Genomic DNA, 14,841 nt, shown 5'->3' on the forward strand with positions numbered 1-14,841 from the left:
TAAAGTTAGCTTTCTAACATTAACACCCACAAGTTACTCTACATCATTTTTCAGGGCAAACTTGTATGCAAGCATTATGTTATCTCTAGTTAAGCAGCTAAACAAAAAGTTGTGAGCAAGTGATTCAGAAAGATGGTTTGATCACAGTCTATAAACCACACCTTGATTTGGATGATACAATACAATGGATTAAGTTTTCTGTTGTTGTTTTTTTACATGAAAGGGAGACAGACAATTGTTTTTATGTGAGTATGATAGATTTAGATTATTGCAGTCCTATTTTTTTAAAAATTGTCAGCATATGTTTAAAGAATTCTGGAAACAGTCATCTAATTTAATGAACCACTAGAGTTTTCTAATAGAAGCTTCACTGGACCTCTCGAGAAAGGCGAGAAATAATGACAAAATTATGTTTTCACTGCCTCTTTTTCATCTGCTGCAGTCAGTCCAGTGGCCCACAACTTATTTTTGTTAGATATGAATGGTGAAGAGGGCTTAATAATTCCCTAACAGCAGGTGGTAATGTTTATCCTATCAGAAAGTGATCAGAGAACACACCAGACAACTGCTAGACCAAGTGTCTCCTCCCTGTTGCCCCTTGAGTTTGAAAAGCATCAGACAGCTGGCTTGGTGCACTGTTCAGTTGCAACATGCAAGATGCTTATGGAATCCATCTTGAGCCCTCTGCTGATGCTTGCCCAGTTCCCTCACCTGGGTGGAAGCCATCCCTGTGGGATAAGATGTCTGTGAGAGAGATTGCTGCTGCTGTGATAAAACCACCCTGAGAATCATACACTACAGAGTAAGATGATAGGCAGAGTAAGATGTTTCAGGCTTAAATTTGTATTGATAGCTTTGTACAGAGCCACTGAGATAGATTAGAAGTGTAATGAAGTGCAGCATTTTCAGCTGAGTCCACTGGAACATTTACACTTTATGGAACAGGGCTTACTTAAGGGTCTCCTTCCCCTGAAAAGGTTTCACCATTAGTTTAAGCTCCCTAAAGTATGCTTGACATTACATCCTTCAGGGAACTTACCCAGCCTACACACAAAGAGGAACACTGCATTCATTTCTCAGGACTATTTTTGGAATCGTTAAGGTTGTGTGAAATAAACAGCATTACATTATCCTTTTGCCACATAGCTCTAATTGTAACAGAATGAAAATCTATTTTGGTGAGACATTCAGTCCCCATGGGCGCGAAAAGTTCACGGCCAACCACCTTTCTGAGAATTGAACAGCTAATCTCATGATGGATGGAGTTTGCTGGTGCATATTTTACCTGCCTACAGTTATGTAGTTGAACAATTTATTTTATAAGAAAAGAGTTTCACTTGGCTCCCAGAGAATTAAAAATAGGCATAAGAAAAGAAGTCTTTGAGCTTATAGCTGTATTGTTATGATAAAAGTTGACAGCTGTAGGAAGTTCTGCTGAAGGGATTATATTACATTACCATGTAAACAGAAACTCTTTAGAGAAAGTTGAAATTATTTTAAAATAACCTACAGTTACGTCTTCCATTCTATTTAAATTTTCAGTGGACAAAAAATAGTTTCTGACCATGGAGAACAGCCTATGTTGTAAGTAATACATTATTAGCAGACAATGCATATTGTAGTGGAGGGAACATAAATTTGACAGACAAGGGTTGAATTCAAATCAGTACAGCCCTGATGTGAAAATTTTGGAAATAATGAGTTTTAAGACAATACTTTTAAAATTAATTGAAGTCAAATTCAGATTCTGGTTGTGAATTTTTGGATGCAGGCAGACAAATGGATGAAGCCCAGGTTTCAGTGACAAAATTTGAACCACCTTTCATCCATTACAGTCTTTTTCTAGAATGTAACTTTTATTAAGTGAAATTATAACATTTTTGATATATGCAAAGTGCCATTTCAGCAGGAGTTTAAGACTGGGTTTTCCTTTTCTCCTTTACTATTAACATGAAACACATAAATTAAATTACCTACATTCAAAAAACACTGCTTGTTTTCTAAAATCATGTATTATTATATAACGGAATATGTGATTTTCAAAAACAAGCAATGTTGATATTATATAGCAACAAAGTCAAAGGACATTTAGGCTGCAATTCTGTCCCTATTTACCTGAGATTAAGCCCCACTGAATTAAGTGGGAGACTTACTTCTGAATAGACATGTGTGTTCTAATACTAGACACATACAAATCAATTTGCCTTGTGGAAGAGTTAAGGTGCATGATTTATGCCGTAAAGCTCTTGCTGGACTATATCACTTCAGACTGGAGGTAAGGAATTGCATTTTTTTATGTGCTTGCATATAAAGAAGACCCATTATGTGAAAAAAAAATAGCTAGAACATTGTTCAATAGGTTCTGAGAGGGAAACCCTTAAACAAAAATTCCAAGTGCAAGTGTATATGATGTTTCTGGATCATGTCTGCTGAGTGCTGGAGTGATTACAAAACATTGCCATTTTAAGTAGAAAACTTTAACAAAAGCAAGTGGTTTTTTTAATTTTGTTAAATGTGAATAAGATGGAAAGTGTGGAAATGGAGGATAGGATGGGTGGTTTTAAGGAAAGATCAGCAATGTTTTCTTGATGGTTGCTTAAGGATTGCCTGCCACTCAGAGTTTACTAAAAAGGGAAAGAGTGGAAGGGGATGATGGATAAAACCAGAATAGCCCATTGATAACATTGCTATGTTATCAATGTGGAGTGAAAGTTTGTTGTCTCCTGCACAGTAAAAGCCTCATACTCAGAGGTGCCAAATGGCTGCACTATGGAAACCAACTTAAACTAGTGCAGGAATTGTCAACAACTTCTGCATTCCTGGGACCTATTCTGTATTTGAGACTGGGATCCAGTGCCATTCTGCCACACAAACTCAGCTTGTTCCTGGGTGGTCCAACTATTAAAATTCTCGGTGCTATGCCCTCTTGCAATAAAGGTTTCATAGTGGAATGCACATAGCAGAATGAGCGGTGACTAGGGAACTGCATTTAAAGAATACAAAACCAGATAGAGAAGCAGTCTCCCCAGGTAACTTTTTTCACTGCTCCCTGTTTTGCACTGCCAGTCTTCCTTTGGTGTAGAGTGGCAGTCTTCCCAACACCTGGCAACCACATCCCCCCATCAGAATGACACAAAAATGTCACATAGTGTCAGTCTTAGGGTATTTTGGCAGGGGGCATGGTGGTGGTTGGCTGCTGTTCGGAGGAGTGCAAATCCCACCACCTGTACATTCAGCCAGCTTTCATTCCTCTGAATGCGAAAATCACCCAAATGACCCCCCCCCAGTGAATGGTGGTAAAAGGGGAAGGGATTTTAACACTATGGGACCAACTCTGTTCTCTGTTCCTTACATAGGAAGATGCCTTATACTATCATATCATTGGTCCATCTTGCTTGGTATTTTCTACGTCGACTTGCAGTAGCTCTCAGGATTTCAGACAGGTTTCTCTCCCAGTCTTGCCTGAAGATGACAGGATGGAACCTTGGACCTTCTGCATGCAAAGCAGATGCACTGAGTTATGGCCCTTCAAATAAGGGCATTAGCTAAAGCAGGAGTGTGAACCTTTGGCGCTCCAGGTGTTGCTGAACTACTACTCCCATCAGCCTCAACAAGCATGCCTGATGGTGAGGGATTATGGGAGCTGTAGTGAAGCAATACCTGGAGGGCCAAAGGTTCCCCAAACATTAGCCAAAGGGTCTCATCTTCCAAAGAGATATTTCCCAACAATCAAGGGACATAATTTTTAAACCCTTGATGTCCCATTAGTTCCATTCACAATAATCAACAGTTGTATTTGCTTAGTCTTGCTCAGCTATGCCACTGAAACAGAGGGTACAAGACTGAACTGTAGCAATAATGAAATTAAGATGTGCCCATTTAAAAACCTGTGCTGATAAGTGTACAGAATTATGTGCCCACATATTGTACTTGCAACAGTATTACTTCAAAAGCATCATCCATATTAGGATGGTATTTTAGAGTTGGGGCCCTATAGAATGAATCTGCTTGGTGCAAAATCCATTTATGATGTTCCTTATTTAAAACTAAGGATCTGGTCCTTGAAAGAAAATGCAAAACTGTTATTAGATAGAAAGAAGCAAACTACTTTTTTCACACCCACTAGGCAACAGGTCTTGTTTTGCAAACAGCATGACTCTAAGCCAACTAATACCTAACGAGTCATCATTCCTCACTAACTTGGTTTAAAATTTAACACTGTATATTTACAAAATATGCTTGGGACATTGCCAGACCATCTTTATCCCATATAGCAGTTCATCATAAGCATCTGTGATAGAAACAGTATTTCAGGTATAGGGGACCTATGGCTCTCCAGATGTTGCTGAATTGCAACTTCCATCATTCCTGGTTGCTGGCCATGCTTGCTGGGACCGATGGGAACTGTAGTTCAGCAACACCTGGAGGACCAAAAGTTCCCCAGACCTGCTGCATAAGTTTGTGTTTTCTGATGAGCTATTTCAAGGTTCTCTGCATCTTAGAGATATAGAGCCATGGTGAGGTGCAGCATACTCTTTTAAGAGTAAGGAGGGAAGTGCCCTGTGCATTGAACATCTTTGTGTGCTCTGGGTTTAGTGAAAATTTGGAAAATGCTTCTGTTGAATTTTTCTTAAGATAAAAAAGGATGTCCTGGTTGGCATCTCTATTAACCATCAAGCTAGAGTACAAGCGCTAGCTGAAGACTTTCTATGACCAACTTAAGAAGCAGAAAATTATAAGATCTGTTGATGTCAGGGGACTTCGGGTTTACTTCCAGAAGTCCAAAGCAATTGATATAAGCTCATAATATTATTCTACAACAATGTTCAAAAGGTTCAAAATAACTTTGGATAGCCGTTTCTTAATCTTTTAATGAACACATGGGCCTGGCAGAGTTCTCATCAAACCCTGTTGAAATGAATAGGAGCTGTGTAAGATTACATACTGCTCTCATTCATCTCAATAGGGTTTGTGCAAGGACATTTTCTGCTGGGTTATGTTTAAAACAGCCTTCCTCAACCTTGTATCCTCCAGATCAGGGTTTCCCAGACTTGGGACTTCAGCTGTTTTTGGACTACAATTTCCACCATCCCTTACCACTGGTCCTGCTAGCTGGGGATGATGGGAATTGTAGTCCAACAATGGCTAGAGACACAAGTTTCTGAAACCCTGCTTCAGATGTTGGATTGCAACTCCTGTCTTCCCTGCTCATTGGCCAAACTGATCGGGGCTGATGAGAGTTGCATTTCCAAACACCTGGAGGATACTAGGCTGAGGAAGGTTGTGCCAAAGACTTTGTGGTGTTTATATATTTATTTTCCACAGCCATCAAATACTTCTAAATAATTGTTTTTGATGGAACTGAGTTTTCAGATTTTCCCATTGTAAATCTTTATTCCTCCACCCCTAGACTGGGTCTGAACCATCCCCTCAAGGACACATGGAAGGACGTCCTGGGAGCAATGAGAGAGTTGATGAGCCGGCTCGTCATGTCTTCTCTTTCTCCTGGTTGAACTCATTGAATGAATGATGACTCTCCATCCAGCTGGCTTCTGGAAGGATTCATAGGAAGCATGTGACTTGGCTCAAAGTGATAACAAATACTGCATTAAAAGGAATGGTGGATCACATTTTATCCAAAAGATTTTGTTTGAAAAAATTCTCATTGGATTTGACTCTGTAATATTTGTGGAAGCAGCTGTACAATTTGGGAAAGGGGTGGGAGGGAAGAAGAAATGTAAGCTAATAGCTAATCATGAACCAATGGAGGATCAAGTTCCTACCAGCTTTGGAGGTAATGGCAGGTATCAAGTGGTGACCTTATTACTTGTCAAGGTCACCTCATTGGCTAGGTACTGAGTTTATGTGATAAGGCTTTATCTAAGGAAGGTGATATATGATATAACAAGTGTCAGGGGTTTAGGAGCAGAGGCACGGGCAAGGGAGGAAACAGAGAGCGAAGGGGAGGAGGCAGAAGAAAAGATGAGTGATGACGACGACCCGAGATCTCCTAGTCTTTCCAGTGAATCAGAGGATTCACAGAAAGGAGCACCAGTGGCCAGGGCAAGGGGGGAGTCAAGGGGGGCACCCCAGGAAGATAGAGCCAGAAGGGACTCAGGGGGGAGCAGCTGGAAATCGGGACCAGCGTCACCGCCAGGAAGCAGGGAAGAGGAAGGGAGCCAGGGGGGAAGCGCTGGCAGCTCACCACAGGAGGGAGGGCATGAGTCAGGAGTGGCCACACCTCCATCGGGGAGCGAAGAAACGGTTAAGAGGAAGGTGGAAGGTTGGGCGCGCGCGCCAAGTTCAAATGCAGAGGAAAGCGGCGCAGTAAGCAGCCCCGAAAGGGAACCAGGTCCTAAAGCCCGGCGCAAGGAGGCAGGAGGGTCCGGGTCAGCGTCAGAAGAATCCCGGAAGGAAGAAGCCCCGGGGGGTAGAGGGACCCAGAGGAGGACAGTCAGGCGGAAAAGGTGGAGCAAGGCTAGGATATTAAGTTGGTGCACACGGGGCGGAGACTCAGACGGAGCTTCGCCGATCTAGCTACTAGACGTAGAGTTTGCGCGCAGCAGCGTGAGAATGGAAACTGTAATTCAATAAAGACTTTTACTTAATGCTCGCTGGCTAGCGTGATCCTCTGTGAGCTAGGATCTTCAAGCAGCTCTGACAGTAAGCTCCGTCTCTCCATTGTGGGCACCTACAGCCTCGAGGAGGGGAGAGAAACAGGTGCCTACTAGCGAGCTCACGAACGGCAGACGACATGACGGCTGAGCAGCAGATAGAGGATCTCAGAAAAGCAGTGGCACAACTGAACGCCGAGGTTCTCGCATCCAGGAAGAGAGAGGAGGAGGCAGCTGCCGCCTGCAGGGATCTCCAGGTCAGGTTAGACGTGCTGACAAAGCAGACACCCCGGCAGGAGGGAATTGGGTTGGCGAGACGGGCAGGCGGGGTGGTCTCTCACTTCGATGGGAACCTGCAACAGTATCCCAACTTTAGAGCCGACGTACTGTGTGCACTGCAACTGCTGCATAAAGACTTTAGAGATGAACAAGAGAGAGTGGGGTTCATCATGTCCCATCTGCATGGGGATGCGAAAGCATGGCTACGCAATTTATGGAGAGATAAGGATCCGGCGCTCCAGAATGCGGATGCCTTTATTAAAGCGATGGATGGGTGCTTTTTATCAAGTATTGACGTGGATCTTGCACGGAAGGAGGTGCATGGGCTGAGACAAGGGAGGGCCAGCGTCAGGCAGTATCATGCCCGCTTTTTCGCCTTGGTCAGTGCCCTGGAATGGGACAGAGATTCGGCTCCTGTAAGAGACCTCTTTTGGGAGGGGCTGCACAACTCGATTAAAGATGAGATCGCGAGGGGGGAGAGACCCCGAACCACCCAGGAGGTCGTTCAGAGGGCACTGGCAGTGGGGGTGAGGCTGGAAGGACGTCCGTGGAGCAAGGACGAAGGGCGTGGAGGGCGCGAACCAGCCGGGGGCCCCTCCTTCCTTCCCAGAGAAGCAGCGCGGGCGCAATCCACGCCTCCGCCAGGAGGAGGAGCCGAACCTATGGAGGTTGGAGGTGCAAGGGCTCAGTCAGCAACCAGAGCCCTAGCACCGGCAGCAGTGAAAGCGAAGCCTCCTAGAGGGAACAGGAAGTGTTACGTCTGTGAGGAACCAGGGCATATGGCAAAAGAGTGTCCCCAGAGGCCCCACAAGCTCACTGCAGCCTCAGCAATGGTGACTGCAGCAACGCAGCAAGGAGGACCACAGCAGGGAAACGACGCAGTCTGGCTGGAGGAAGAGGCACTGGGGCCCAGCCAGACGTGTTAGTGACGCAGTCCCCAGAGATTTTACAGCCCGTGAACCCCCTCCCGCCCAAACCAGTAGTGAGGCTCACAGCATCTCTCCAGCTGCCCAATGGAATCACCATAGACGTGCCAATCACCATTGACTCAGGCAGCAATGCGGACTTTATAGGGCAGGACTTTGTCGACAGGCACGCTGTGCAGTTGCTGCCGGCCACACTGCCCCTGCAGGTTGTCACGGTGGATGGCAGGGAGCTGCTCGGGGGGCAAGTGGTGAAGCAGACGCCACCAATGGTGATGCGACTTGGGAATCACAGAGAAATCATCAGCTTCAACGTCACTCAACTATCTGACACGCCCGTTGTATTGGGCATGAGTTGGCTGGACAAGCACAGCCCAACGATGGCTTGGTACCAGAGGCAGCTGACCTTCGGCTCTTCCTTTTGTGCTGAACACTGCATCGTGCCCAGGCAGGAAGGAGAGGAAGAGGAGTCACAGCTGCTGCTAGGCACGCTGCAAGCGATTCCCCACAAGTACGCTGAATTTTTGGAAGTTTTCTGCGAGAAGGAGGCAGACAGGCTACCCCCTCACAGACCATATGACTGCAAAATTGACCTGCTGCCGGGGGCGGCGCTGCCTAAAGGGAAACTGTATTCCATGTCAGAGGACGAACTGCAAGAACTCAAGGAGTTCATTGATCATAATTTGCAGCGCGGCTTCATCCGGGAGTCCAAGGCAGTGGGGGGCAGTCCCGTATTCTTTGTTAAGAAGCGGGACACGCCCCAAAAGAGACTCGTAGTGGATTACAGGATTTTGAACAGTGTGACTAGGCCATCGGACTTCCCCATGCCCCGAATTGACGACCTCCTCGCAAAGGTACGGAAGGGCAGAGTGTTCACCAAGTTGGACCTGCGGGGGGCGTACAACCTCATTCGCATGCGGGAGGGTGATGAGTGGAAGACAGCCATGTTCACGCCACTGGGGACCTACGAATATAGAGTTATGCCTTTTGGATTGCAAAATGGCTCCCACGTTTTTCAAGCCTTTATGCATCACGTGTTGGCGGGACTTCTCTACAAGACGTGCGTCTGTTTCTTAGATGACATCCTGATCTTTTCGGAGTCGCAGCAGGAGCATGACAAACACGTCAAGGAAGTGCTGAGCAGGCTAAAGCAACATAGGCTCTACGCCAAGCTGGAGAAGTGCCAATTTGACGTGACGGAGGTGGATTTTCTGGGCTACAAGCTGTCTGACAAGGGGCTCGCCATGGACAGCGCCAAGGTGCGAGCGGTGTTGGATTGGAAGAGCCCGCGCAACCGGAAGGAGGTCCAACGGTTTGTCGGCTTTGCGAACTTCTATCGCAAGTTTATCAAGGGCTTCGCGATGCAGACGGCGGCCATCACTGACACGCTTAGCTCCAAGAAAAAGAAGTTCATTTGGACAGAGCAGGCGGAGCAGTCCTTTCAGGCACTCAAGCGTCTCTTCGCGTCGGAAGAGCAGCTGCTTCATGTCAACCCCAGCAAGCCGATGAGGGTGGAGACAGACGCTTCGGACAGAGCCGTGGGGGCGGTCCTGCTGCAGAAAGACCCGCAGGGGGTGTGGCGACCGGGAGCGTTTTACTCCAGGAAGCTCAGCAAGTCCGAGCAGAACTACACCATATGGGACAGGGAGTTGCTGGCCATTCACGCAGCGTTCAAGGCGTGGAGGCACTTTCTGATCGGCGCCAAGCACACGGTGCAGGTTTGCACGGACCACAAGAATCTAGAGCACTGGCGCACGGCACAGTTCCTGAACCAGAGGCAGATACGTTGGGCTGAGTTCTTTGCGAACTTCGACTTCCGAATAGAGTATGTCCCGGGGGACACCAACATCATGGCAGACGCTCTCTCCCGTAAGCCACAGTATCTGGAGGACGCAACACCAGCGGCCGCCATGCACATCTTCGCACCGACAGTGTGGGCGTGCGCCGCGGCGACCGTGGACCTAGAGGCGGTGCGACGAGCGTTGCAGGGGGACTCCTTCGCACAAGCAAAGATGGCAGAGGTGCAAAGGGGCAAGGCAGCGGCCGACGGTTTCCAGCTAAGAGATGGATTGCTCATCCGTAAAGGGGCCATCTACGTGCCGGGAGACGAACTTCGAGCCAAGGTGCTGCAGCAGCTGCACGACGCGCCCACGGCCGGGCACTTTGGCAAGGAGAAGACGGTGGAATTAGTAGCCAGGGATTTCTGGTGGCCTGGAATGAGAGGGGAGGTCGCAGACTACGTGGCGAGGTGTGACACCTGCCAGAGGGCCAAACCAGTGCACAAACCGCCGGCCGGACTGTTGGAACCCCTGCAAACTCCGGTCGAACCTTGGGAAAGGGTGGCCCTGGACTTTGTCACGGATCTGCCCAGCTCAAGGGGCAAGACGGCAGTGCTGGTGGTGGTGGACCTGTTTTCCAAGATGGCCCATTTCATTCCGTGTGCTAAGGTGGCCACGGCGGAGCAAACCGCCAAACTGTTCATAGACCACGTGTTCAAGGTGCACGGTCTGCCACGGTCTATTCTGTCCGACCGGGGGCGGCAGTTCATCTCGAATTTCTGGCAGAAGCTGATGGGCTTCCTGAACGTCAAGATCAACCTGGCGTCGGCGAGACACCCGCAGACCAACGGGCAAGCGGAGCGGGTCAATGCCATCATGCAGCAGTACCTGAGATGTTATGCAAATCAACAGCCTGCGACGTGGGTGGATTACCTACCGCTTGCCGAGTTCGCCTACAACAACACGAAGCACGTGTCCACGGGGGTCACGCCGTTCTTCGCCAACAACGGAAGGCACCCCAGAACCTTCCCGGGACTGGAAAGAATGGGGGAGGGGGAGCCGCAGACAGCAGATGCGTTCGCGTCGGAGCTGCAAGAAGTCCACGATCAGCTGAGGCGCCACCTGGAGCTGGCCAAGCACGCATACAAGGTACAAGCAGACAAGCACAGAAGGGTTGGAGAAGAGCTCCACGTGGGAGACTGGGTTTGGTTAGCAGCCAACGCAGTGCCGGCCAGGTCGTTGGCCAAGAAGAAACTAGGGCATAAGCAACTGGGGCCCTACCAAGTCGAAGAGCAAGTCAACCCGGTAGCTTTCAGACTGGCACTTCCGGAGGGTTCCAGAATGCATCCGGTATTCCACAGATCGGTGCTCACTCCCTACAAGGCACCGCACAGGTTCCAGGAACCCGGAACGGCGCCGAGTCCGGCCAGAGACAGAACAGGGCACGCGGGAGTGGCACAGAAGGAGCGCATCAACGAAGTCACGGAGATTTTGGACTCCAGATGGGGGGAAGAGGGGGTAGAATACTTTCTCGCCAAGGAGGGCACCCCGGCCAGTGCGAACAGCTGGGTGCCGGGCTACGCCTTAGACGAACCTCTGCTCAAAGACGAGTTTCATGCCCTCTTCCCACATAGACCTATGCCAGCAGACTTTTTCGACGACTGGCTTTTCACGCCCACGCTTTCGGCCAGCACGTTCCGGGGGTTCGACTCGGACGAGGAACCGACACGAGACGTCCGTTCCCCGGAGGGGTCACCCTCGGGATCCGCCTCAGAACCCTCGTATTGGTGGGACGATAGGCCAGAGGAGCAGTTCCGCAGAAAGTGGCTGGAATGCTCAGGACGAGCAACGCCGCCAGGAGGAAGTGAGGGAGAGACGGACATGGACATTTTCGGGGACGACCCGGGTTTCGAGCACGGCGGCACAGAGATGGAAGCGGAGGTGACCGTCGTCGACGAGAGCAGGGAGGAAGAACCGGAAGACTTCAGATGGAGGCCCGCCACGGGAAGCGACCGATATCCGACGTTCGTCCCTTTGCAACAGCAGCCCCCAGCTCCAGCACCGGAAGGAGGGGAGGGGGGAATGGGGGGCTTCGAGGGGGGGATGGATGTCAGGGGTTTAGGAGCAGAGGCACGGGCAAGGGAGGAAACAGAGAGCGAAGGGGAGGAGGCAGAAGAAAAGATGAGTGATGACGACGACCCGAGATCTCCTAGTCTTTCCAGTGAATCAGAGGATTCACAGAAAGGAGCACCAGTGGCCAGGGCAAGGGGGGAGTCAAGGGGGGCACCCCAGGAAGATAGAGCCAGAAGGGACTCAGGGGGGAGCAGCTGGAAATCGGGACCAGCGTCACCGCCAGGAAGCAGGGAAGAGGAAGGGAGCCAGGGGGGAAGCGCTGGCAGCTCACCACAGGAGGGAGGGCATGAGTCAGGAGTGGCCACACCTCCATCGGGGAGCGAAGAAACGGTTAAGAGGAAGGTGGAAGGTTGGGCGCGCGCGCCAAGTTCAAATGCAGAGGAAAGCGGCGCAGTAAGCAGCCCCGAAAGGGAACCAGGTCCTAAAGCCCGGCGCAAGGAGGCAGGAGGGTCCGGGTCAGCGTCAGAAGAATCCCGGAAGGAAGAAGCCCCGGGGGGTAGAGGGACCCAGAGGAGGACAGTCAGGCGGAAAAGGTGGAGCAAGGCTAGGATATTAAGTTGGTGCACACGGGGCGGAGACTCAGACGGAGCTTCGCCGATCTAGCTACTAGACGTAGAGTTTGCGCGCAGCAGCGTGAGAATGGAAACTGTAATTCAATAAAGACTTTTACTTAATGCTCGCTGGCTAGCGTGATCCTCTGTGAGCTAGGATCTTCAAGCAGCTCTGACAACAAGCTATTGCATGATTATTGCAATTGATCCTAAGTGTGCCGCACCAAAATTAATGTCAGAAATTTATGTGAAGAAAATAAAGCAGCACAATACTGTTTTTACAAGTAAAGTGCTAAAGGCACACAAGACACATCTGTAAATTGGCGGCTTCTATACGCAGTTTTACAGGAGTGGTTTACCAATATTCTTGCATAGCTGTTTCCTCACTAAAGGCATTGTTAATAAACTTCACATTACACAGGTTGACTCTTTACCTTACCAGCAAGCTTTTCAATGGATGTGCATTGGCAAAAGCCACACATTATAAGGCAGGCACAATCTCCACCAAGCCACACAATTAAGCTCTGCCTAATGAGGGTTTGGAAACAGTTTGATGGTGGTCCCCTACACTGCATGGCAAAACCACATCTGAAATCTGGAAGAAGGTTCTTAAGCAGTTTGTAATGTGCCAGATGGAGGAGTTGCTATCCAAACAAATTATGTCTGAAATCCAGTGGTAGTAGAACCCTTGGATGTGTTTAATGAAATGCCCTGCATTGTGGTCTAAATGCTGACATCCTGTTGATCATTATGAATGCATACAGAGTGACATCATTCACATTTTGTACTCAACAACATCAGCACACTCTTCATGTACTGACATACCCTGCTATAGTAAGGTTAAAATTAAGTGACGCTATATAGGTTTCCTCCACCACTACCATTTGATCCTCACAACATCCCTGCGAGGTTGGTTAAGCTGAGGAATAGTGGCCGGCTTCAAAGTCATCGAGGGAGCTTCGCGGCTGGGTGGCGATCTGAACCAGGGTCTCCCTGTCTATCCTAGCCCTGGTCCACTCCTAACTGCTCCAGCACACTGCTCAGTTGAATGAAGGAGTGGAAGGGTAGGGTGAGGTGGGCTGGAATAACTTTATCCCATTGTGAGACCACCAAAGATGGCTAAGGACTGTCTCAGGGAGCGTTGCATCCATTACTTCAGGGTTAGCTCATAAGATCACAAAACAGAGGCTGGAGATCTGCAAAAATGGGGACGTCAGATCTCTGCTTTTATCGTGCTGTACTCTCTGTCCCCTTCAGGCTCCTTCGGCTATGAGTGGAAAAGTTGACCGGCCTCTCAATTGCCTAAATTGTGAGAAGTTGTTGGGGGAAGTCTAACTTGAAAAATACCTAATAGCTCGTTCAGAAATGTGCGTCTTCTTCATCGATCTCCATTGAAAGATTTGTCAGCAACAGATTCCCGTCCAAGTTGGCTCAGTTTCAACTTATACAGTCACAGCTGCTTTCTTTAAAATAACTTTGTCATGGGCTCTTTCTCCGCCCCTGCCCCCCCCCCAAACACCCAAAATGTAATAAGCTAAATTTCAGTGAAATGAAACCGGTTTTCGCATCAGGTTCGAAGACGCAAAGCAAAGGTGGAAAGAAGTTGTGTGTTAAATCGGAACGGATTTTTGTGCGTGGAAGGAATATAAATATTGTGGATGCATAACGTCAGATCTGGGTATAAACGAAGAGAAGTCAATCCCATTTGCGTTACTGAAAGGACCTAGGAAGGGGAGGAAGGATGAGGAGTAGAGGTCTGAAGAACAGATTTCAGCTGGAAATCGTTTTCTCTGAACTAACGAAGCTGGGTTTCTAAGGGAAACGTCGACTGGTCAGTGAAACATCCACTTCATCTACTCCACGGGTGGATTTTTAAACTTTGTGACAAAGCAGGCCAAGGGCAGTCCCCTGTGAGTGAGCCCTATTGAAACCAGTGGATCTTACTTCCGTGTAAAGGTGCGCTTAACTGGAGTGTTAAGAAATGCTCCTATTCCTTTCAAAGAAGAGCAAGGACTCACCCCCCCCACCCGGGCTAACACGAGCACCGTGCAGAGTTTACTTTGGAAAACAAGGGTGGGGAATCTGTGGTCCCCCAGGCGTCGTAAAACTACAACTCCCTGGCCATGGTGGCTGGGAGTGTCCTAAAATGAGAGGAGACCCAGGGCCTCAGCCTTGGCAAGTGGTCTTTTTCTCCCGGCTGGAAGCCTTGCCCTTTAATCCTAGATGTGTGAGGATAAATTCGTTAGCATTCTGTATACGCCCAGAGGCACTTTCTCAGGGGTAACTAAGATCTGGAGCTGATTTCCTAGCAAATTCCGAGTCAAATGTAGCACTGGAACTGCTGAACTTCCAAAACATTGTCCCGGCACCACCACCACCCGCCCCGCCCCTTTTGCTTATACTGTACTATTTCCTAACCTCACTTCACCTCTTTCCTATAGATAGGTTACCTATGGTCGGATGCTGTTCCGCCTTAGCCCGACTCAGCCTCTACTTCTCTCTATGCCACGATCGATGGATTCCCCACTGACACGTCTCCGAGGCAAGGAAGTGTAGGAAGCCG

The 14,841-nt window shown here is 48.7% G+C and overlaps 1 protein-coding gene across 1 annotated transcript in view; it reads left to right on the plus strand.

Annotated features, from left to right (window-relative positions):
• Nucleotides 1-5,642, plus strand: part of TRIM55 (tripartite motif containing 55) — a 40,727-nt gene extending 35,085 nt beyond the window's left edge. Inside the window, exon 10 of the mRNA XM_081205332.1 lies at nt 5,411-5,642. Coding sequence (XP_081061458.1) covers nt 5,411-5,530 — 120 coding nt within the window. The 3' untranslated portion in view covers nt 5,531-5,642. The remainder of the gene's footprint in view (nt 1-5,410) is intronic.
• The last annotated feature ends 9,199 nt before the right edge of the window (nt 5,643-14,841 follow it).

This window comes from Podarcis bocagei, assembly GCF_964188305.1.
Source record: "Podarcis bocagei genome assembly, chromosome: 8".
Taxonomy (NCBI): Eukaryota; Metazoa; Chordata; class Lepidosauria; order Squamata; family Lacertidae; genus Podarcis; species Podarcis bocagei.